Source organism: Hakea prostrata, chromosome 1, assembly GCF_041222555.1.
Source record: "Hakea prostrata isolate BN-2017 chromosome 1, UWA_Hpros_2, whole genome shotgun sequence".
In the NCBI taxonomy this organism is placed as follows: domain Eukaryota; kingdom Viridiplantae; phylum Streptophyta; class Magnoliopsida; order Proteales; family Proteaceae; genus Hakea; species Hakea prostrata.
Window position 1 is genome coordinate 14,964,031 of NC_142600.1, and position 24,365 is coordinate 14,988,395.

The window sequence follows — 24,365 nt, forward strand, 5'->3', positions numbered from 1 at the left end:
TGGTGAGGTATGTAATGTTGGTTACATATTTTTAGTGAAATTTTGTATCACATGCTTCAACATGGCATGCCCTTGCCATGCATGGATGATCTAGCATCTCAAAATGTTAAAAAGATGGAAGCCTCAATGGAACAAGAGGAATTTGCTCAGAGATAAGTGGACAATAGCAGTTAAAAAAGAACTTGAGAAAAGAAAGAAGTTAAAACTGATCATAGTTTTTGAACAGCTAGATTATCAGCTTTTCTGTAAATTGTCACAAGTTAGATTCATCTATTCAGCCCCAGATGGTTGGTTCGATGACTTTGATGCTCACTCTATTAAGTATTAATCCACAACCCCCCCCCCCCCCCCTTTTCCCTCACACATACAGAGGAAAACAGAGAGAGAGAGAGAGAGTAATGAAGGAATCGCCATGGGAATCATCATAGCTTGGTTTCTCTTCAAAGAATCTATTTTCCATTCATTCTTTTACCGATTGATGTGATTTCAACAGGTGATGGTCAATGGAAAATAGTCCCTCAAGTCTTGTGCTGCTGTATTTAAGTAGAAAGAAACTGTAGCACCTTCAAAGGAAGAGTAGGAATTTTGATTACATGTGTAAACTGTTTGGTCTAAACATTTGTGAAGGCTTGAGCATGACTTGGAAATATTCGAAAGGGATGGTTACTTTTCTGATGTAAGGTCTGATTTTCAAAGACTGATTTAGGAGTTGAGATGGCTATGAAGTTTTGGCGTATTTGATTTGGGGTTAGGAGCTGTACAAAAAATCTTCTATTTTACTTCTTAAGGAAAGGTATCTAACTGCTCCCAACTTATATTGGTATGTCTTTTTTTGGAAAAAGAAAATAAGGAGGAAATCAACATATTTTGCAGGAGAGATGAACAGAGAAAAAGTGTGGGTTTAGCCAAAAGACAGGCATTTCAAGATAACAACCTCAACCCTGGGGTGGCAGCAGGCACATTAGTGCTTGGTTGGGATCAGATTCTGCTACTATTTAATTCCTTAGGTTCTGGGCTATTGATGGATATGAACAGTGATGACTATCAACTCCTAATGGAGATTATCAAGAATCTCCTCAGTTATCTACATATGTTGTTTCTGATGCCTGGAAATGTAAACATAAGTTGTGAGTTTTGATTGATTTAAAAATTGATCGATGCTAAATGCATCTTCACCATTTTTTCTATTTTAAAATTCTGTAGGAGGACAAAATCCCCATGGAGATTATTCTCAGATATTCCTGGGCCAATGAAGAAGCACGATCAATCTACAGCTTGGACCTCTTTTCCTGCAAATAGATTTCCATTTACAGGTAAACGTCAGTGCATCTAACATTTGTAGCAATTGAAAAGAGATAACTTTTACCAAAAAAGAACAGAGATGACTGTAAAATATTTATATACTTTTTGTTATCAAAGGGAGGGGAAAGAGAATTTTACAGTTGGGGGGAGGGTAGGGGAGAGGAAGACTGTAAACAGGAAGAACAAAAGGGCAAAGTCGTCAAGAGTGTAAGAATGTAGCCTGAATCCAAAGAGATGGATCAAAATTAGCATAAAGTGGCCTAAGTGCTTTCCAATGCAACTTGCAAAAAGGCTGCTCCTTTCAAAAAGAAATTGGGTAGTTTTGTCATTTATCTGAGAAAAGTTTATAGGAGTGATCATATTGCTCATGTTGTCTTGAGTTCTTTGCACCTTGGGGGGGGGCCCAAAAATGAAAAAACAAAAAGCTAGTGACACATGAGGGCACTAAGCTTTGGCTTTTCACTATAATTGCTGCAAGACAGCAAAGGTTGCAAATTGTAATAGCCAATGAACAGGCTTTCCTTCATTCATGCTGAGAGAACATCTAAATCTACAGGACCTGATACTTCCATTAAAGGCAGGAAAGGTAGTTCAGATCTCATTTACTAGGGGATGGGAATTAATCAAGCTACTTTAGATGAAGAGATTCTCTTCAACTTTCTCCTTAAAAGATGGAGCAATTCAGGGAAGAACAGAACAAGAACAAACAGCAATAAGCACTCAAGTCATGCTAATTGACACAATTTATTAATGGTTTAACTTAGTAGAAGCACCAGACAACGTATAATGCTAACATAAACACCAACAACTGTAATTGCATCCAAGGAAGCCATCACTTGAACTAAGCAAATTCTGTGATTTGCATCGAAAGCACGTTAGCAAGCAGTAGAACAGAGTTGTGTTTGTGTGCCTATGTGTTTGTTAGTCTTTCTGTGATGATTGGTTAGTAGGTGTGTGCAAGAACGTGTACATTAGTCTTCGCAGAAGCTGCAAACTAATGATTGATCCTTAGTCTAATCAGATAGTCAAATCGTTGGTCCAGCACTTCCCCTTAGTCTAATCAGATAGTCAAATCATTGGTACAGAACTTCCACTGGAAAGAAAGGTTCTTCCACTGAAAGCAGTGAAAGAAAATATAGGATCACATGAGATTTACCAACCAAAATAGGGAATCTTGAACCCCAAGAAGATCTGGAGCAACAACGATACTTCTTTTGTTTAGTTTGTTGGTAATGCTACAGGTAAAGAACTTTAAAGACAGTCCTGAGTAATGGCAACAACAGCTAAACAGAGAACCACAAGTTAGGCAAAAGTGATCAAAGACATGCTATTAAAAAAGTAATTTTCAATTATACCAGTGATCAGGCTTGGATCATCTTCTGTTTTGTATATGATTGATTAAGCTCAATGGTTATTAGTTTATTGCCATCTATCTAGGATCTTGATCAAGTACAGCAGCAACAAAATGCAACAACGACAAAAAGAGGGATTCAAAGCATAAGATGCTAGAGTTAGTGGAACATAGACTCAGCATCTACTAAGGTTTGGCGTGTTAAGTTCAGTCAACTAGGCCACATTGGAGGGTATAAATCTTAATTTGCAAAAAGGTCCACAAGAAAAAGTAAAACAATTGGATACTTCAAAAGAAATTCAAAAGAGAAAGAGAGTGTGATATGTGACTACGCCAACTTGGTCCAAGAGTCCGACTTTGAGCCTAATTTTATGCGTGTAAAGAGTCCAGAGTGGTTACAAAATTTGATTTCAACCACATGCTCAGATACAGAAATTCGTTCTTTGTTTCAAAAGCTTGGACTGGTACCTATCATTCTTCAGTAAACTTGCTAACAAATTTCTACTGGTTGGTCTTAAGACACACATCTAAAAGCTTTGGGATATGAATTTTGTAAATGTAGAGTTGGAAGAAATAGATACCTTTCTGCTTGAATAGATTTGTTCCATCTGCACCCAAAAAAAAAAGAAGAGTTTAGTTCTATTAAAGAGATAGGATCACTAATTATAAGAAATGATAGTAATTTCTTTAACATAGGTCCACAGCCTTTTGCCATGCTGGACATATATAGCCTTTAGTTTGCACCTCACAAGAAGAGTTGACCTCCCTATAAATGATGGGGTGGAGATTCAATATCCTAGAATTGCATAGGGTCGCTTGGCAACATATCATGTTTCCATATTTAACTCATTCTAATAGGATAACCATCATAATTCTTTAATAAGTGTTTTACAGAGGATTTGAGCTGTTCATACATTAAAACCGGCAATTTCTACTTGCAAGGCATTATGATGCAGCTGCTAAATATTTTCATTATTCTTCTCCATATTCAAGCATATGTTAGAGGACTCGATCCAGAATAAATAACTAAACAAAATCCCTCATTCCCATACCAGAATACGACTTTAGACTTTAATACAAATGAAACCCAAGGTTCAGAATTTTCTCTTCAATTCCAAAGCATTGGATTTCAAATAGATGCACAATGTAAATCCTATTCACTGAAGATCACATACTATGAACTACTCCTTTGAGTCCCAATATTCACATAAGACCACAACAGAAACACAGAACACTCCTAGTAAACAGAATGAAATTTGACATTTCCATTAAGAACCTCAAAACAACTCTTCCCTATCCATGAGGCTGGAGTCGTGAGGAATGCAGTTGAAGCACCATGTTGCGTGATCCAAGATGAGCTCCACTAAGAGCCTCTCTGTGTTGATTTTGTCCCTGTAGCTTAAGCCCATAAGGTGCCACCCCATAAGGAGTATGCATGAACATGCTACTTGAGTTAAAAACCATGCTTCCTACTCCATTGCTGGGCTGGTTCCAATCAAATAGGGTTTTGTTGGTGGTGCTACCCACATTGGGTGGTTCAAGGTGCATACTGGTCTGATCTGTGGATGAATGCCTGCTTTCTGGTGAAGTTGGTCTGGTATCTGTGATATTAACAGTTGTTATGTCATGTATGCTGGATCTTCTCTTATCTTTCCCTCCTGAAACTTGCCTTATAAAGTACTTCTGAGCATGGCTAGCCACTTGAGTTGGAGTCCTTGTGATTACAAAGTTCCGGGAAATATTTCTCCAATCTCCTTTGCCATACTTTTTCAAACCCATGAGGAACAACCTGTGCGACCCAATAATCATGTCAGAGAAAGCTTTATAAACTAGAGAATTACCAAAAAGCAGACCACAGCGGACAACAGTTATAAACAGGAAAATCAATTATAACCCCAACCTACCCCAAAAGTGAGTGATAGAACTTGGAATGTAAGGGGCAAAACTTGTCCTACGAGTTTTAGTCCAAGAATTTGAAGACGAGTGAGTTTCAGACTGTAGAGTTGTGGAATCCCTTCTTATGAGAACAAAAGGTAAAAATTGGTTAACCCTGTGACACTTCACTATGGAAGAGGACAACCCACTTATTTGGGTTTGGCTGTTTCTCGATTACAGAGAGGGAAAGAACACTTCTCTTACAGACAGTTTTGACCCTTGAGCAGAACAGAATCATATAACACAAAGAAGGCCATAGGATGAAAAGAGTACTCCAAAATTAACTGAAAACTCTTATAGAGTAAACAGAATCAGCTAACACGAAGTGGAAGTTTCAGCACTAACAACTCAAAATGTTTAGAAGATTACTCAGTTCATATTAAGGAGAACGAATGAGATTACCTATGCTCTTCTTCTGTCCATGGGACTCCCTTTTTCCTCTCTTGATCAGGTCGAACTGAAGAAGACCTTCTCCCACCAGAGCCATAGCCTGGTTTGAACCCATCAAAATCAGTACTGTTCACCCACTCCAACGTGAAAGAAGAGGTACGATAACCAGGAATCGGGATCCGACCAGCTTCAATCTCGCAGACATCTTCTTCCAATTCTTGGTACTGCTTCATCACGTCTCCTACAGTCTTCCCTGGGATCATCTCTGCAACTCTATACCATCGATCAGGGGTTTCTTTATCATACACTGCGAGGGCATTCTCAAACATCTTGTTCTCTTCGTGTGTCCATTTGGTGCTCTTGTTCTCTTGAAGCAGCCAATTCGAGGCAGTGAAATAGGATTGCGGTGAAAATATTTCCATCCCCCACTTCATCATTGGTAAAGACAGAGCATAACGATGGGAACAAACCCAACTGGATTCTCTCTCTATTCTAGTTTCCTCCTGTCTTCTTCGACCTCCCGTTCATTCAAACGGGTGAGGCCCTGAGTTAAGCCAAAGTAGGTCGATATACAGAGGACAGAGTCGCAGGGAGAAAGGGAACCCGAGAGGAAATGCAGAGAGATGAAGATTTTAAGAGCAGACAAGAGGTATTAAATCAACAGGCATTTGCAAGGAATCCGAATACCTTTTCACACAAGCATGACATGAAGAATCTTAAAAAGACCCACTTCCCAAATTCGAAAAGAGATCTTAATGCCCAAAAAAAATTATTAAACCAGGAAGAAAAGAAAAAGAAAGACGGATTTTTCTGGTCTAAGGATAAATCCAAATAATGCTTTTCAGATCTACCGTTGCAAATAACCTGAAAGAAGCAAATCTCGAAGATGGAATACAGAGAAAGATGTTAGAATAGCAAAGGAAGACAAAGAGAAGAGTAAAGAAATATGTAAGACTTCTAATGGCAACTCCCCAATCTGTCTAAATAAAAAGGAAGACGAATAGGAAAAGAGGAACAGATGAGAAGGAAAACCACAAGGACAAATAAAATTAACAATACCCAGGTGAAATACTTGTAGAGAACATAGAGAGATACTGACGAATCTGGAGCAGGCTCATATAGAAAAGAAACAAAAACGTGAAAATCCGTTTAGTTCATTTTCCTTCTTCCTTAAGGCCCGAGCATCAAAGACCCAATAAAAGAATAAGGACAAGGAAAGCAAACGACCATCGCCAAGAAGTGAATCTAGATTTCACAAGGCTGCGTTCACACCCAATAGGAGAGCCCTAGACAGAGATGGAAAGTGAGAGAGCACAGAAAGAGACCAACACAAAAACCCAGCAGCACAGGCTTGAGAAAAAAGGAAAGAAAGAGAGAGAGAGAAAGAGAACGGCGAAAGAATATAGAATTGGACTAGTCAACTGTGTCGAGTTGTGATTCGTGGATAATGGAGTCTGAGAGCACTTGCAGAGCTCAAAAGCAAAGCTTCCCTCTTTCTTTATATTTAAAAAAATGGGATTATATCGCTTATAGGCAGAGCTAGAGCTAGAGAGAGAGGAATGGGTGTTACAGGGAGCACGTGTGCAATGATGGGAAGTTGATCTGTACGGAATCCCCGCCGTCGGTATTCTGACAAGAAGATTGTGTTTTTCAGTATCTGATGTTACCGTGCTGCAGCGTTTGTTAATCCGCAGCCACATCAACGAAATGTACGGCTTGTCACACTGAACCTTTCTAACTGTGTAATACACAGGATCTTTTCTCATTGCACTTTCTCCAATGCTCAGTAAAAACAAGGAAAACCCTAAACCCACTTCCATTAAAATTTATCAATGTAAAATGGAGTTGTGAAGCCATGGATTATTGACATTAGGGCTGCTGGATCAGTTTTTCTTTTTTATTGTATTTTTTTCAAAATTTTGATTAAACATATCTTGATCCTATCAAATGTGTTTCCCTGTTAAATGTCTGGTTGTTCCGGATTAGCTTATTTGCATCTCAATTATATCTTAAGATAATTTTTAAATTTTTATAAATAATTTAAATATATAGCGAAGATTTCATTCATGATCTTAAAGAAATTCAAACTTGATTTCATAATTTAAGGTGTTGGTCTTGCCAACTAAACCAATCCATTGCAGTTAAATAAATGTTGCTTGAACAAACTAGTGATAGCTACTTGCTTCATAAGTTAAATAAATCTTTATGCATATAAACGTTATGTGAATTCAAGGAATCTATCAAAAATTATTCACAAATAATTAATGTTGTGGACAAATGCACAACCACAAAGAATAATTCAAGCAAGAAATTGTTATAATTATAAGAAATTTAACGTAATTCGACAAAACTGCATACATCCACTAGAGAGAGATTTCACTATTTTCGAAAGCCTCCCGACCTTACACCTGTATGGGTGGATTTTTTATTAGGTTATCTCATAGAGATTATTTATAGGAAAACTCAAAACTCTAATCTTCTTATAATTAAAATTTTATACCTGTACGAGTAATTGACGTAAAACTTGTACCAACTACAAGTACAACTAAATTGTAATTATATAGATCCATAGAGTAAAAGGTATAAGAATCTAAGAATTGATTCCATCTTGATGCCTCACATACATTCGTCATCAACATGGGATTAGTAAAGATGCCGTGCATTGATAGCATAGTCAGGATTTTGTTTCAGTCTTGTGCATACCTGTGGCCGTCGGATGGTCGGCATTTAAAACTCAACCACATGACAACCATCCAACAACCACAGGACAGTCCTACGCATTAACTAAAGAAAAATCAAGCACAATCATGCATAAAAACTAAACTCATTAACAAATTATAAAGATAGTATTAACGGCCATGCATGATGTAGTGAGTTTTAGGGACACCTTTACATGGAAATAAAGAAATTTAAAGAACCAAACACCTTGACCACCACTATGGCAAACAAATAGTACTCTCCATGAGATTTTTTTAGTCTCGCTGGGGCAAATAGGTACTTTTAACATATTTTTGTATTTAGATAGCAAGAAAGATCATTGAAGCTACATTAACAGGGTCCAGAAGTTTCGACAAATCCTAACCTGTACAAATAGAGCTTCAGTGATGCGTACGATGAGCATGGAATGAGTGGTCGAGGTCAAAATCTCGACCACTCATTTTGTATGTTTCTTTATTTAACTTTTTCAACCGTACCTACCTATAACAAAAGAAAAATACAAAATGAGTGGTCGAGATTTGTCATAAACAGTTCAGTGAAATGTACAACACTAAAGTTGAACCCAAAGTGAACACCCGTGCCTTGTTGCCTCCCATGCCAGGGGCACCACTGAGAATTGTTCTTTCTCTCTTTTAAGGTTACAAACATCGAGATTGAGATCGATTTGAGAAGTTCCAAATCAATTTTTATTCAAAATAGATTTCGGGATTTGCATGCTTGGAGAACCAAGATCACAGTTAAAAAAAAAAAAATCCCCTAGATTACAGATAGACCAATGGAGTCTCAGAGTTGTGTAGAAGTTAGAAATTAAAAATTAGAAATTGTTTGATTGATGGAGACCCGGTGGATGGATGATGAAGCTCCTCTCCAGCGTTTTGTCCTCTACCTTCCTCTTTATGATTAATCAATTGAAATATGAATTATCTATTAGACCCCCTTCATGGAAAACAACAAAGGAAAAAATAGGGTTTGGTTCTTGGAAACCGACAACCCGGCCAGGGCCCATGTTGGAGATTCTTCTCTTCTCCACTTATTACTAATAGAAAAAGAGTTTTTATTTTAATAATAATAATAAAGAGTTAAAAGACAAAACGATGAGCATTAGGTGGGGCATGGAAGGATCTTGACCGTCTGATTGATTGAACGTTCATTCTTGAGCATAGTTTTGTCCCTTATACTAACAAATCGTTTTCACGTTGTAGATTTTGTTTGTAGTGTGGAGTTTGGACAACCGACTTAGGCCCATAAAAATAAAAACCCACTAAATTTTAAGTACGGTGTTTGGTAAGAAAGTTAAGTGGTAGGGCCCATTATAAAGTGATGGGTCATCCGCTCATTCCAGCCCAAGTGGACTGTGAAATTTCCTTGCAAGGTCATCAGGGTATCTAATGCGTTCGTTCTGGACTCTCGTGGGCCCGTAGCTAGTGGGTTGGAGTTTTATTTATTTATTTATTCTGAAAACCATTTGGGAGCTAATCAGCATTCCATTCATTAGTAGTTTAGACCATAGATTCCATGAATAATGGGATGGAATGACTCATAAAGGAAAGAAAAACTAGTGATCAATTTTAATTAATTAACAACTATATTTCCAACTAAACGGGGTCAACTATATAGATTTTTACTTTCTAATCAACTCTTTATAGTCATACGAGCTATATAAGGCCTAAGCTATATATATATTCTTTATCATCACTTCTCTTAAGGTTATTTGTCTTTGAGCTCTTTAATTCATTTAATATGGATTAAATCATTCATAAAGGCCTTTGTTGAATATCTACTTACAAACTAGATATTCCATCTTGGTTTAATTTTGGTAACAATTCATTCATCAATAATGAAGATAGATAGGTGGCTAGTTCCCATTAAATTGCTGCGAAGTTCTTCTACTTGAGATTCAATCTCCCAACCACAATGTCAACAACATCATCTATCTACTCCGACTGATTCATCTCTTTCATGTTAAATTGGAACCTTTGTAGAAGCTCATAAGAGAATGGATGAATGTTACACAAGCATTTCTTTCATCTCAGTAAAAAAAGAAATAAATTTCATTCTCTAATTTGAAGTTTGGTTTGATTATGATTATAATCAAGGTTCTACAATTACAAAACAACATTAAAACACCATGGATTTGGTACATAAGGTTAGCAGTGGGTGTAGGTCACATTTTGTAGTTCTTATTATATTTTATTTTATTGATTTTGTCTTGGAGGAGCTCAAGAATTTGGTATTAGATAAAAAAATTTGTTTTCTAGCTGTAAAAAAGTAATCACTACTGCCAAAAGGAAAAACGAAAAATAAAAATAAAAAATAATCATTTTAAAACATAGAAAAACTATGAACTAGTGGTTGTCATTGTTTATAACTCATTTTGAGGAAGAACATAGTTAATAAATTATTTTAAATATTTTGTTTGACTTTTAGGAGCAAAAGAGCTTTGTTAAAAGTAATTTTGTATAATTATTAAAATGTTTTTAAGTTATAAATATGGCTTATTTTATGTACTTAATTTTTATTTTAATCATCATGCTTTTATTTCCATGTATTCTAGTATATTTTATTTTTATATTCAATTATTATTTTTTTTCTCTTTTTAATGAAAGTGCATTACCATATGCCCAGTACCAAAACATCTCTGGTAGGGCTCACCCCATTTGGTGGTAGAATTGTATATTTGAAAATGATGGTGACCTATATGCTTAAAAAAAATAAAGAAGATACTAAAAATAGAAATGGCTTTTAACTTTGCTGGTCCAAACAAACAGAAGGACCGAAAAAAGAAATTATATTCCCCCCAGTGAGAGGGCAAAATGGAGCAGCGGGGGGTAATAGAAGCCGTTGTATTACACCCCCCCCCAAGCCCCTTATTAGCTAAAAATAAATTTAAACTAATACAATAATATTTAAAATAAAATAATAATATAAGAAACATTGATGATATAAAACTTCGAATTCTTTTAGATATTTTTTGTAATAATTATTCATAATTAATGTATATTTTTTTTTTTTAAAAAAATGTTTCATGGAAAAATTTTTATTTTATCTCCATAATGAGAATATTTCTCTGCATTCTTTACAAATATTTTTCTCTATAAAGGGATGTGAAGGTGCCTTTATCTTTATTTTATACAATATTAAATGAAATTGGTTCTTAAACAGTTAAGAGTAAGAACCAAAAAAGGCCATTCCACTCTCTAATGGCCAAAGTTAGTTTTACCAAATCTCACAAAAGTCAAAAGGAAAATCCACCGCTTTCTTCATTTTGTAGTCTTTCCCTAGTATATAAAACATGGTAAAAAGTTCTCATAACCCCATGAGAAAAGAAGTAGAAAAGCTATAGAGAGAGAAAAAGATGAATTTGCCCTGGTTGGAACCCAAACCCAAACTTGATGGGGCCATGGTTTGCCCCCATACCTTGGTGGCTTTTTAGACTTTTCCTTTTGAATATTTTTATGAAAAAAAGTGTTCTTTTAGACTTTATTCTCATTATCAATATAAAAGGTTTTTTGGGTTAGATAGAAAAGTAGCATTCAATGTTATCTATTCAAAAAAAAAAAAAAAAAAAAAAATCTACTAAGCAATAACAATCACATGAACTTAAACTTTTGCTATCAAAGAAAAGTAAAATATCTTCAACTATCTGAAGTAAGAAGTGTTTTTCTGAGAATGCATGTTTTGATATTTTCTGATGGTGATAAGTATTCTTTTATAGGGTCAATTCAAGCAAGGAGAATGTGTTTTCCATATACAACTGAAAGATTCTTATTTTCTTTCTACATATATAACAGAGATAAGAAGCATTATTCTGTAACTAGTGGTTCTTTTTCCTCTTTTGTGAGGGTAGTGATGTTAGATATTATCAGAGTGGAAGCTAGAAGAAGATTTTGTTTTCCAGTGAATTGGAAGAAGAAGATTTGATAAGGGTGAAATAATAAAATTTAAAAATGAAAGAACCCAGGTTGGTGGAAGAGCTTTCTTAAGCGAAATAAACTGAAACAGTTGGAATCTTTTGCTTTTAAGTAGATCAGTCAGTGGTTACAGAGACATGCCCTTGTAGCTCAATGGGTAGACCAGCCTTGTGTTCTATCTAATATAAAAAGCCATGAGTTGCAGTCTTTGTTGGCAACATTTCTTTAATGTTTTACTTTTTCAGAAAATTAATGGCACTACTGAAACACTTCCATGAGCTTTAGAACAAAGAAAGAATCTTTCGGTTGCTAGCTGTTCCCTGTTGTTTATTTATTTCTTCAGTTTGAAGAGATTCCTTCCTTTAGCATGAAGCCATGAACGGTCCTCAAATTGAGAGGATTGTTTTTGTTTGTTGGGAGTTGAGTTTGAATATGGTGAATTAATATGGTGACTATATATGGTCCATGGCCATGGGGATTCCTGCTACCTTTTTGCCTTCTATATTTTTTTTTCTTCTCGATCTCTTTATTTTTCTACTGTAGAGAAATTAAAGATGGTGATTGATGGAATGAGATTGATGAGAGCTTTGCTTGCTTTGCAGACCAAAAAAGCTGATAACTTCCTTTGTGATCGTATCTTTTTCTATGATATGTGGAGTCACTAATCAGTCTTTATGCCTCTAGCTTTCTCCCAGAACTAATTTTGTGGGTCATTACCATAAGAAATCATCATTAGTTATCAAACTCAAGCAGGTTTTGCAGAACTGCTCATGCTTGGCTACTTGATTCATTGAAGAGATATATCTACTTGGATAGTAAGCAACCATGGCCTTACATAGTGGACAGGAATAGATGAGAAGATTAATATAGGCCAACCCCAAGTAGTTCAGATAAGCTCTCTGAGACAACCCAGTAATGATATAATGCTAAAAAATCAACTACAGAATCAAGCACCCAGAAAGTGTATATATATACTAGAATCTTCCACCAAAATCTAGTGTGGAATGGGAAAATAGTTCTGATGGAGGTGACAGTTACTTTTGGGAATAATGGGTTTTAACTCATGAGAGTTGGCCATCAAGTGGGGATTATTGAACCTGCACTTGCATGGTCTAGAAGTTTCGAGAGATCCTAACCTGGATACCCATTACTCGTTACTCGTTACGATAGTAGTTTCGAGCATGGTACACTGTGTCCGCGATATATCGCCGACACAGGGCGATATATCGCCATGTTGCTGGTGGGCGACACGACTCCCCCAACGACACGATATTTACAATATATCGGCGATATATCACCGAAAAATCGGGGATATATTGCTACATTCGCATATATAACAGTATTTCATTCGTTTTTCGCCGATTTTTGCCAAAGTGACCCCATTTTCGTCAAGAACAATATATGAAGCACGAGCCATACTCAATATAATTGTATAATGAATTGTAAACTTTACTACATCTATTTACTAGTTGTGTATTTGTGTTCTGTTTACATATTTACATTAGTTTATATGAATTTTCCAAACTTTCAGTTTTGCCCGCATATAGCCGGACATGTGCTAATTATAAACTTTAGATTAGGTGATATTTTAGGTCAAAATAACACTCCCAATGTATTTATTGGCCTCAAATTAAGCTACACGACAAATATCAGGTCTAAATGAACCAAAATACCCTTCGAAACAGGGGTTCATCGAACCCCTGCCAAAAGTCGGCCGACATCTGGCGACATGTTGCCTGAGTCACCGTGTCGAAAGTGTGTTTCGAGAGATCTTAACGTGAATACCCATGCTAGGTGTACAATTGGGGATTGTTCTTTTTGGCTTTAAGATTACAAATATTGAGATCGATTTACCAAAAAAAAAAAAAAAAAAACAAATATGAGAGGTTCCAAATTGATTTTACTCAAAATATTTAGAGTTCGGGATTTATTGGCTTGTCGAACCATGACTATAGACTAGAGGGATCTGCATCGTCTGCAATTATGTGTAATAAGTATTTAAGATTGTGACAAGTGATAGTCAATTATCTAATAGTCAAAATTAAAATTCAATTAAGAACTAAATTTAATAAATTTTTAAAATTAAGTCTCAATAAAAGAAGAAATATCAAAATGATAAATTTTTAGGTTTAATTAGATTCAATTCGTAGGTGAGTTTTAATTTTGAATGTTGGCTAATTAACTAGATACGAATTATAAAAAATTGTATGAGATGAGAATTATAGATTATGGTATTTTTATTTTGTTATTTTTTCATAAAGTTCCAACCGATAATTCATGTTACAATTGGTTAATGATAGGAGGAAGGTGAAGGACAGAACCCTATGAAGAGCTCCATCATCCATCCATGGTGTCTCCATCAACTTTTAATTTTCTAAAATTAATAAGCTCTGAGATTGTAATCGACAACCCGACGAGGGCCCACGTTGGAAGTTCGTCTCATCTCTACTTAATTAAAAAGAAAATTAAAAGATAAATGATGAGTATTGCGTGGGCCATGGATGGATCCTGACCATTCATTCTAGCTTCAACATAATTTTTGTCTCTTATATTAACAACTCGTTCACGTGCTTTGATTTATTTTTCACCATTAATTTTCTTATCAATAAATGACCCGTGTTTTTTTATATTTTATATTAAAATATTTTTATAAATTTTAAAAAATTTAAATTAATCTCAATTCCTTAATGTGACTTATAAATATGTGTCATTCGTCCATTAAGAAATGGATATCCTTGTCAAAAATGTACTGGCCGTGTACTTTGTTTGATACGTTGAATTTGGATAATTAACAAAGCCCATAAAATAAGAACTTGACTTCAGTGCTACGAGCAGTCGGGAACTCAATCTCGATTGTCCGTTTCACATAAGTGTGATAATACACCTTTTAGAAATGGATGATCAAGATTGAAATTTCAGTTGACATCGTTCGTTGCAGGTCAAGCAATTTTAATAAAATAAAACCCCTTAGATTTTAAATAGAGCAAATTGCACTGACACTTCAAAATGGGAGCCTTAAAGCACTGAAGGGTACTTTATGTTTAAAAAGCATAGAAATCCCAAATTTGGATTTTTATTGGATATATTTGTCAAATTTAATACTTAAAACAATTAAATTATTATTTTTTTCTTTCAAAAATATCCTTATAATAAACAATCTTTGAAAGGTTTTCATTAATAAATTAGACAAATGTATCCAATAAAAATCTAATTTTGGGGTCTTTGTGTTTTCTAAACATAAAGTTGGGTGTCAGTGATTTAAAACCTCTATTTTGGGTACCGGGGCAATTTGCTCTTTTAAGTATGGCATTTGATAAGAAAGTTAAACGGTAGGGTCCATGCTAAAGTGATGAGTCATCCACTCATGGCAGCCCAATTGAATGGTGAAATGTCACAAGTCATGGGGTATCTAAGCGTTCTAGACTCGTGGGCCCAGTGACTAGTGGGGGCCATATATTCGACTCAAAAGAAAAACTACATCGCTTAGTCTACATTCAATTATAGCAACTTTCCAAAAAATTATGTCCTAGTCTTAGCCTTAGCTAGCCCCCAAGAAATTTGAAAAAAATTTTTTTCATGTTTCTGTACGTACATGTACTATTATTAGCGATACACTTGTCATGAATAAATATTATATATTATTGTTACATAAACAAATTCTCATAAAATGACCTTTTAACTTCTAAAATTGATTATTTTATTGTATTTCTAGCTAAGAAATGTTTTTTCACCCTTTTTTGTTTCATATGGTAATTAAAGTATTATTTCAATTCTCTCAAGCTCGAATTGACTCAAGTCATCAAGAAGCATTTTAAGGCCTATATTGACCCTTTGGCTTTCTTGATCCTCTCTAAGTTTGCACATCATATACAAGGTGAAAATCCTACCTGTGAAACTGCGAGCACGGCGTAAAGTCATTCTCTTCCTCTAGACCCTAAAGAAATGCATTGAATGAAACCCAACTATAATCTTTTTTTTTAAGCTTATATTTAGAACATCTAGGTTATAATGGGCAATGTGAAAGAGTGTAAAGATTATTTTTGTGCATTCATCTCCACATTTTATGTAACCCATCCATCCATAATGAAGATAGATCAGTTGGGTAGTTTCCATTAATTTGCTGCAGCATTCTTATGTTGAAGGGAATTATTGTAGAAGTTTACAATGGATTATAGGTGAGAGAGGCAAACCCTGATCTTTAATGATAGATAATATTTTTGTAGTATGACAATTGGTGGTTTCTTTATTTGAAATCCGATTCCTTAATCAAAAGCAAAGGTTTATATTGTTCTATAGCCGCAAAACACTCATGTTTCTACCAATGACCACTAGAGCAAAATATAATAACAATTATTCGTGCATCAACTACTAAGTCCATCCTGGTTATATATGCATTATCTAAATATAGTAGACACAAGATAAATCCAAAATACTTCTCCAATCTTAGCTAAAAAGACAAATGAAAGAAAGAAATGTGAGTATAATAATAAGAATATGGTTTGTGAGTTGCAAAACAACATCTAGATACTATGGATTCGAAACATAAGCTTAGTAGGTCACATTATTTAATTTTGATTTAGAAAAAAAAATGACAAGTTGGTTCCTCTAATTGCCCTATTGATATTTAAAAACTTGATATTAAATCAAATAAATTAACTTTAGTTGTAAAAAATTAATCACTACTGCCCAAAAAAGTGAAAAGTAATCAATTAAAAACAAAGAAAAATTTGGAAAAAAAAGTAAAAAGTAATCAATTAACAACAAAAAAAAATTTGGTTGTCATCGCACGCAAAAGCCTCTTCAACTACTCAACTAGTGTTATTTAAAAAATTCCAAAAACCTAATCAATAAATTACTTTTAATTTCGGTTTGGCTTTAGATGTCAGACGGTTCATAAATAATATTTATTTTATGTATTTAATATAATTTAAAATTTTATGATCATGCTTTTATTTTTTTTTTAACAATCATGTCTTACTTTCATTTGGTTTTGACATAGTTTAAAATTTAATATTTTTATTATTATTTTTTCATTTGTCTTTTTTCTCTCTTTTTAGTAAAAGAGCATTACAATTTACCATTTAACAAAATATAATAGATTTTTTTTTCTTTTTCTGGCCTGGTTGGTAGGGCTCACCTGACTTACTCTGAGTTGGTGGTGGACTTATATCTTTAGAAATAATGGTGACTGATACACAAAAAAAATACTAACTATTAGGAACTTTTTTGATCTTTCATTTTCTAATGAGTTGTTAACTTTTCCTGCTTTTATAATTAAAAAAAAAAAAAAATCGCAAACAAGCTTAGTGTGTAATTATCAATCACCAGATACAAATTGTTTGAAACTAATACAATAGTATTTGAAATAATAGAATATATAATTAAAATAAAAATATAGAAAACATCGATTGTATAAAATTTCGAATCCATTTGAAAATTTTTCATAATAATTACTAGAGTTTTTTTTTTGCGTATGGGTTCCTTTTAGTGGACCATAAACTAATGTTGGGTCCTCTTAGTACAATATATTACATATAAAATTCAACGAAACTAACCGTTATTAAGTATATTTAATTTCAGACGTGAATGGACCAAAATATTCCTCATAGTTAAATATATATATATATATATATATATATATATATATATATATATATATATATATATATATATATATATATATATATATATATATATATATAAAGAAAATAATAATAATACAATGTATTAAATAACTTGAGGGACACTTTGGTCTCTTGAAGTTAAAAATGTGAATATATTTAATGGCGGATGGTGTTAGTTTAGTTGAAACTCACGCATAACATATTACACTAAGAGGACTCAACATTAATTTATGGTCTACTAAAGAGACCTACTTGTACAAAATTTTAATTACTAAAACCTAATAGATATATATATAAAAAAAATGTTTCATGAGCAAAATTGTATTGTTACCTATGTAGTAAAAATACTCTTACTAACTCTTTACAACAAATGTTTTTGTCTTGGAGGGATATGATGATGCTTTTGTACCTTTCTTTAAAACTTATATAAAAAAGTAGATTTTCTTTTTAACACTTTAGAATTAGGCCAAAAGGGAATCTATTCCAGTCCCTCTCATTGCTAAAGTTAGTTTTGGCAAATTGCACAAAAGTCTAAATCCATCCCTTTCTCATTTTGTTGTCTTTTTCTTGTATATAAAACATGGTAAAACTCTCACATCACCATAAGAAAATCAGAAATGAAGAAGGGTAGAAAAGCAAGAGGGAAATGGAAAGAGTGAGAAAAAGATGGATTGTTTACCAAAAAAGTAAAACAGAGAAAAAGATGGATTTGCCATGTTTGGAACAGAAAAAAATAAAATAAAATTCTGTGCACAGTAGTTTATTTTTGTATCAAATTATTGGTTGAGATTAAAAGCTAAATTTTAAAATTTTAAAATTCTTAATAGTCTAATATTTACTTTGTTTTCTCAACCACTCATTTGGTATATATGTGCACTGTTGTGCCCAGCAAATGATGTTTTTCCATTTGGAACACCAACCAAACTTTAGTCTAATCCATAGGGTGTCACCATATCTTGGTGGCTTTTCAGAGTTTTTCTGTTCCTACTTGTATATGAAAATGTGGGTTTTTTAGACTTTACCCTCCACAGCAAAAACACCCTAGTTCACATTATCCTTTAACAAAGGAAAAAAAATGTTCTCATTATCCATACATGAAAGCTTTTTGGGTCAGATAATGAAATGACATTCAATACCATCTATCAGAAAAAAAAAAAATATTATCTATTAACAATACCAATCATAAACTTTTGCTATCATAGATAAGTAAAAAATACCACAAACTCAATTATTTGAAGCAAGAAGTGTTCTTGACCATGATTGATCCTCTATGCTTTATGAAAATTGATTTCTTAGAATTTTTTCTAATGGTGATATATATTATCTCATAGAGTTAATTCTTTGGTGAATATTTTGTTTATCTTAAAGTTTATAATTAATTATCACAAATATGTTGATTAAGGAAAGTTATTAAGTTTTTTCTCATTTTATATTTATAATATTTTCATTATCTATATGTGAAAGTATTTTTTGGTTAGTTAATATGGCATTTAATACTATCTACCAGCAATGACAACCATATATTTTTGCTATCAAAGAAAAGCAAAATGCTACAAACTTAACCATCGAAGCAATGAGTGTTTTTGACCAGGATTGATCCTCTATACTTTACGAGAATGAATGCCTTAGTAATTTTTTGATGATGATAAATATTCTCTCATAGGGTCAATTCAAGCAAGAAGAATGTATCATATCATGCAATTGAAAGATTCTTATTTTCTTTCTACATAACAAAGATAAGAAGACTTATTCTATAAGTAGTGGAATTTTTTTTTTCTTTCCTTTTTTTCAGGGTGGTCTTAGATATCATCAGAGTGGAAGAAGAATAATAAAGAAGATGAGTTGATTAGGGTGAAATAACAAAATTTAAAAATAAAAGAATCCAGGTTGGTGGAGGAGCTTTCTTAAGCGAAATAAACTGAAGCAGTTGGAATTTCTTTATCTTTATATAGATCAGTCAGTGGTTATAGAGACAAGCCCTTGTAGCTCAATGCATAGACCAGTCTTTTTTCGAATAAAAAAAGTCATCAGTTCCATTCTTTCTTGTAATGTTTCTTTTATTTGTTTACTTTTTCAGCAAATGGCATTACTGAAACAGTTCCATGAAACAAAGGAAGATTCTTTGGTTGCTAGCTCTTCTCTTTTGTTTATTTATTTCTTCAGTTTGAAGAGATTCCTTCCTTTAGCATGAACGGTCCTCAAATTGAGAGGATTGTTTTTGTTGGGTCGACTTTGAATTGAATATGGTCCATGGCCATGGGGATTCCTACCTTTTTGCCTTTTATATTTTCTTTTCTTCTATCTTTATATGTATACTGTAGAGAGAAGATGGTGATTGATGGAATGGGATTGATGAGAGCTTGCTTGCTTTGGGGACGAAAAGGGTCGATAACTTCTTTTCTGATTGTTTCCTATGATATGTGGAGTCACTAATCAGTCTTTATGACTCTTTCTTCCAGAACTAATTTTATGGTCACTGATTAATTACCATAAGAAATCATCATATAAAACTTAAAGCAGGTTTTGCAGAATTGCTCATTCTTTGTCTACTTGATTCATTGAAAAGATCTTGGATCAACTAGTCAGATCGATGTTCTTCAGGACCAAAATTGCTTACCTTTTTCATAAGGTTTTTAAAAAGATCATTTTTATTGTGGCTTAGTGGAAGCTGGCCTTGTGCACTAAATACACCTTTTTCATTACAATATGCTTGTTGGGCATTAAGCAACCATGGCCTTACATAGTGGAAGAGGGAAATTAGTTCAGATAAGCTCTCTGAGAAACTGTATATGGAAGCACCCAGTAATGATATAATGCTGCTAACCTAATCAACTACAGAATCAAGCACCAACAGAAAGAGATATACTTGAATCTTCCACGTACCAAAATCTAGTGTGGAATGGGAAAAGAGATGATGGGAGGTGATTGTTACATATGGGGACGAGATGGGTTTTAACTTTGGAGAGCTGGGCAACTGGGTGCATTAAAATGAAGAGAGCTTTAATATTGAATCAATTCATTGGAACTGTGTCTTTCCATTGTGAAAAGAAGATGGTGGACCAGTCGGTCCACTCGGAAAGAGGATTTTTGAAGATTGAAGCTTTTGAAGCAACTCTTCCTCTTGTTTTATTTTCATTATTGTGCACTCGTATACTCATTGTAGTTCAGGAAAGAGATTGAGCAGACAATAGTTAAGATTGAAGCTGGGAGCGACCATGGTAGAGGCCCTAACTGAGAGGATAATGAGTTTGAAAGAGCTGAGCAGCCTTCATGTACCCCATCTATATCCTTCTATCAGAAGCATATACACACACACGCATAGACACAAATAAATAAACAGTTCAACTCGATCAACAGTTCTGGACAACCAGAATAGAAAGCTTCAGTAGAAAACGTAGTTGTAGATCATGAAGGATCTACAAAGCCAATAACAAGGATCATGGCAAAAATTTTGAGAGTAAGGAGAATAGTGTGGGCCACTGGGCCGAACTTGGAAGAAGCCCATAGCCCACATTATGAAGTTTGTGAAAGCTAGCCAAGGGCAGCAGCATTGTTCACCAAGTATAAGAAATAGGATTGCATAAAATGCCATCAACAAAGAAGAACCTATTAACAGCTATCAAGTCATTTAGGGATTAGGGATTAGGGATTCAAAATGATAAGATCCTAGCTATCAAGTCATTTAGGGATTCATAGGAAGAACCACCTTTCTTGATGCAGATTTCTGCTTCCTCTTTCAAAGAAGCAGCTCTTTCTCTCATCTCCTTCCCTTCTTCCTCAACCATCAACCTTCTTATGTTTCTCTCAATCTCTCTTCTCTCAAACCTACCCTCCAGATGCAACCCTACCCTCCACACATGGCTCACTAACCTTGCATTCACTGTTTGGTCTGCAAAAATAGGCCGACACAGCATTGGCACCCCTTCACATATAGCCTCCAGTGTTGAGTTCCAACCATTATGGGTCCAAAAACCTCCCACTGCAGGATGAGCCAACACATCTTGCTGAGGTGCCCATTTCACAATGAAACCCTTTCCACTAACCATTTCTAGGAACCCATCAGGCCATGCTGGTTCAACATGTTCTGAGCCATGGATCAAGTCAGACCGAACCACCCACAAAAAGGGGCACTTGCTATTGGCTAGTCCCCAAGCTATCTCCACAAATTCGGTCTCATCAATGCCGGCTAAGCTACCGAAGCTGACATAGATAACAGAACTAGGTGCTTGTGTATCTAGCCAAGTGATGCAACTGTGGTCTTGGAACAATAAGCTACTGGAAGAAGCTGGGAAGAGTTTATGGAAAGGACCAATGGTGAACACAGGGGTTTGATGAAGTTGTTGCGCCAGTGTTGCTAGTGGCAATTGTTCAAGGTGTTTGACTGTGTTGGCAATGGCTCCAGATGAGGTCTTTACGTGATTGACCATGTCGTCCAAAAATTGGTAGAGCACCTCTTCGTTTTGAGTGTTCATGAGGGGTAGATCCTTCACTCTCAGAGGTGGAAGCTCTGGTACTGGCGTCTCCAAGTTAGAATCTGATCTCCCCAGAAAAAAAAAAAAAAAGGGCCGATGAACATCTAATTTTTGCAAAACAAAACTTATAATGAAATAATCACACTAGCTATCTGTACTCACAAGGTTAAGTATGAGGTCAATTCAAGCAAAATATATTCATAGTAATATGAGATTTCTCACCTCCTCCTAGTCCTATCTTTCTTGGTTGCATTATACAGATGGTATGAACTCTAGCTAAATATTACAGCGAAACTTGTTCTTCTATGGCCTTTAATGGCTCTTCAAATTAACCCATTAACCTAGGCAACAAGATACAAATACCATACCACCGTATGTTTGATGAGTTATTTTGTTGTAATATTATTAAACTAAAAGTGTATTTGATCATATTTAATTGTTTGGATTAAGTGGGGGGACTAATTGGAAGGTGGTTTGATGCAAATGTCTTATGTGTTTGGCGATTATATGGTTTATCAACCTACTACACTAATATTGGAAAAAAAAAAAAATAATAAATAGAATACCCGTGAAAGTAGCTAGTCTTTCTTTTTGGGCGGATCACTAAACCAAAAAGATTCTCTTGTGTAAGTTTTTCTTTCCTTTGTTTCTTTTCGTTTTCCTTTTTACAATTGACATTCTATTGTTTATTTTTTGAAGGATAGGTTTTTTTAGTTGAGATGAGTTGAGGTTTTCAAACTTTAAACCGATTTCAAAATTAATATGGCCACGAAGCTAGATTGTCAAAAAAGAAATCCTAAGTAACATCATGGGTTAGTTGATGGGTTCTACGAGAACATTTTTAGTTGTAAAAGACTAATAAGATTTGCAAAGCCCGATCCTGTGAAAAAGCTTGAGTCATGCACATTAAATGCGCAAGGCCATCAAGCCGAAATTTCGATCCTACAGCCAAAATTGTATAGCTTGATAGGACCCAAGCACGACCCTTGACCCGGACCTTATTTCAGAAATTCTTCTTTCGCTATCATGAGTTGCAATTATCTTCCGTGTTATTCAAATGATCAACTTATCATATAAAATTTTAAAAAAAAAAAGTTTTGTCAAACATCATCATCATCATCATTGTAAAAGATTGAATGTTATTATCTTATTTCAACCCAAAGTTTTATTCAAACTTCCATCCTCATGGTTCAGGGTCAAGGAGATAAAATCTTGCAGAGTTTCACTTTTGAGTTTCAGTCAAACACGTAACCCTAATTCTATAGGAGCTTGTCCCACATTGAGTATGGCCGGCCAGTACAATTCTATCCTCTTCTTTTCATGTATCATTAAGCCTCTGTCAAATTTTATAATTGTAAAAATACATAATTTTCAGATTTAATGCTGCTCATGAAGATGTAATTTTTTATGTATTTATGACATTAATATTCATGCACACATTTCAAGAGAAAACATTGCCATGTGGATGAAAGAGGGCAGCTAGACCTAATAGCCTATACAATTATATATATTCTCTTATTTCAATAATAATAATTACTCAGAGTTTAATCAATTCAAATTGCACTTCATTGACATTTTTTCAGCAAAGATTGGGAAGATAGGCTTTCAGCTTCAAGACCACTAATTAACTAATTAAGTAATAACCAAGATTAAGTTTCTCTCTGCATAGAAATATAAATTAATGTTGGGACAAGAGACTTGTATTATTTGTGTTGTTTATAGAAATGCTAAACAAATAAAAGAATGGGAATAATGAGAGAAGCTAAGATGCAGACCTGAGATGGGTAGATAACCTTTCTCCCTCAAAACACGAAAGGTGGCGAAGGCAAGAAAGGTTTCAACGTTGCTAGTCAGTAAAACAAGCCTGGGAAGCTTAAGACTTTCAGCCACACCTTGAGTGAAGGGCATGACAGCATCGGAGATGAGACAGGCAATAGGCTCTCCTTCTTCTTCTCCTGCACCTGCACCTGCACCACCACCACCACCACCACTTTCATCGGATAACAGACGAACCAAGCAATCCCGAAATGGAACTGCACAGGTGGAGTTGAGAAGCGGAAGAAGAGAAAATCCATCTGTTACACAGTCTTGAAGTGAAGATGGAGTTAAGCCATCGGGTATGGGAATGAAGTTGAAGTGAGGATAATTAGAAGAGTCAGGTGAGTTGAAGTTAGTGTGGATGAAGGTGATGGAGAAGCCCTTTGAGTGGAGAATAGAGCCCAGTTGAAGCATGGGGTTTATGTGGCCTTCCAATGGAAATGGAAATAACACTATCCCAACTCCTCTCTTCTTCTGCTCCATCTCGGCTTCTGGTTCCATTCTCATCTGGGTCTTTCTTCATTTAATCTCGCATTCTCCAACTGCCACCCAATATTATATAGTTGAAAGTTTTCTTTTGTGAAGAATTCAGCGGTCAATTTATGTTGCTGTAATGTATCATGTTGCTGAATCGTCAACTTTAAGATCACATTCAATGCATGAAAAAAAAAATGAAAAAAAAAAAAAAAGAAGTTTTATTTTGAATTTAAAAACTATAAACATTGAATTCAATGCAAAGAAACAAACAATTGAGAGAAAGAAAGCATGGGAAGCTTTTCTTTCTCAACCTTTTTTCTGGCTTTGTTTGCTAAAATGTATCCAGAGTGAGAGAGAACATTAGAAA

General features: G+C 34.6%; 2 protein-coding genes across 3 annotated transcripts; both read right to left on the reverse strand.

The window, feature by feature from the left end:
• Nucleotides 1–645: 645 nt before the first annotated feature.
• LOC149027755 (transcription factor DIVARICATA-like) lies at nt 646–6,430 on the reverse strand. 2 transcript variants are annotated; one of them, XR_016175050.1, is made up of 3 exons: nt 4,991–6,430; nt 3,235–4,442; nt 652–1,289 (listed from the first exon to the last, which is right to left on the reverse strand). XR_016175050.1 is itself a non-coding variant. In XM_089165530.1 (2 exons), exons 1-2 carry the CDS (start codon nt 5,413–5,415, stop codon nt 3,947–3,949), a joined length of 921 nt encoding a protein of 306 aa, XP_089021656.1. In that variant the 5' UTR covers nt 5,416–6,430; the 3' UTR covers nt 646–3,946. The 2 variants fall into 2 exon arrangements, 1 of the variants encoding a protein (XP_089021656.1); XM_089165530.1 differs by having other exon boundaries at nt 646–4,442.
• A 12,388-nt stretch (nt 6,431–18,818) lies between these two features.
• LOC149027756 (UDP-glycosyltransferase 76B1-like) lies at nt 18,819–24,093 on the reverse strand. Its single transcript, XM_089165539.1, has 2 exons — nt 23,479–24,093; nt 18,819–21,765 (listed from the first exon to the last, which is right to left on the reverse strand). Exons 1-2 carry the CDS (start codon nt 24,026–24,028, stop codon nt 20,882–20,884), a joined length of 1,434 nt encoding a protein of 477 aa, XP_089021665.1. The 5' UTR covers nt 24,029–24,093; the 3' UTR covers nt 18,819–20,881.
• Nucleotides 24,094–24,365: the final 272 nt, after the last annotated feature.

Coding starts and splice junctions, on each gene's coding strand:
- LOC149027755 (XM_089165530.1), bottom strand. CDS start 5,415: ATGATGAAGTGGGGGATGGAAATATTTTCACCGCAATCCTATTTCACT. Junction 4,443..4,990: donor TGGACAGAAGAAGAGCATAG/GTAATCTCATTC, acceptor TGGGTCGCACAG/GTTGTTCCTCATGGGTTTGA.
- LOC149027756 (XM_089165539.1), bottom strand. CDS start 24,028: ATGAGAATGGAACCAGAAGCCGAGATGGAGCAGAAGAAGAGAGGAGTT. Junction 21,766..23,478: donor AGGTTATCTACCCATCTCAG/GTCTGCATCTTA, acceptor TGGGGAGATCAG/ATTCTAACTTGGAGACGCCA.